Genomic DNA, 982 nt, shown 5'->3' with positions numbered 1-982 from the left:
AGCAGCTAATACCATCTTATATTGATGCTGTTTCTGATAAGGCATTATATGCATTGTAAAAGATGTCATGAAAGTTGTCGCTTCCGCCTGCCCTGTTATTCTGCAAAGCGTTATGGATAGCTGTGCTCGCTTTACATGTATTTAGACGACATCAATTTATTTGTTTAAGGGCCAATCTCAAAAAAACTTACTGAGTTACTGATCTTTAATCCTGTATTAGTTACATCTATTGTTGATCTTCCTCTCAAACACGTTTTTGTATTATATATACTACAACAATGCACCCAGCCATACGGCCGTTGAGCCCCAAAATGTTGAACGGTAAATGAGTAATCATCTTCGATGATGGACATTTTCTGAAGCGAATCAAATAAGGTTATAGGTCACTATTACAATTATCATCATCAATAATAATAAGTTTGATGATAATAAGGATGAGGATGGCACCGATGGCGGTGATGACGATGAAGATGACGATGACGGGCGATGATGATGATGAGGACGACGAGGATGATGATGATGAAATGCAATTTCATACTTACATCTGTATCAATACCAACTTTTGTGAAAGTTGTCTTTCCTTGATAATCGTTTTTATAATAAAACACCTGACAACCATAATGTGTTGAACACTTTCCAGTAGGATAATCAAACACATTAGTAGCATTGAGAGTGAGGTAGGTTTTAGGACTGTTGGTATTCATGTTGTGACAATACAGACGAACTGAAGAACTGTTTAAGATACCAGGATAATGAATATATTCACCATCAGTTGTATAAGATGAGTTACATTCTTTTATCGTTTCACAAGATGCAAAATCTGAAATAGAAATGAAAAATTGGAAAAAACTGGTTGATATAGTTGATTTTTGAATTAGCAACTGTTGAGAGATTGTCCTTGACTTGGCCCAAACGCGCTAAAAGGTGTGTAAAGTTGTATAAAACTAACAATTTTCAATGAATGTTTTTCTTTGTGATTTCC

The 982-nt window shown here is 35.1% G+C and overlaps 1 protein-coding gene across 1 annotated transcript in view; it reads right to left on the bottom strand.

The window, feature by feature from the left end:
- LOTGIDRAFT_167453 (hypothetical protein) overlaps nucleotides 1-982 on the bottom strand; it is a gene marked incomplete at both ends in the record, with an annotated part of 13,360 nt that overhangs the window by 8,376 nt on the left and 4,002 nt on the right. The window contains 2 exons of the mRNA XM_009064929.1: nucleotides 192-356; nucleotides 543-820. Of these exons, the coding sequence (XP_009063177.1) occupies nucleotides 192-356; nucleotides 543-820 (443 nt within the window). The remainder of the gene's footprint in view (nucleotides 1-191; nucleotides 357-542; nucleotides 821-982) is intronic.

Source organism: Lottia gigantea (genome assembly GCF_000327385.1).
Source record: "Lottia gigantea unplaced genomic scaffold LOTGIsca_66, whole genome shotgun sequence".
Taxonomy (NCBI): domain Eukaryota; kingdom Metazoa; phylum Mollusca; class Gastropoda; family Lottiidae; genus Lottia; species Lottia gigantea.
Note: the sequence above shows the minus strand (reverse complement) of the source record. Positions and strands in the feature narration are given on the sequence as shown.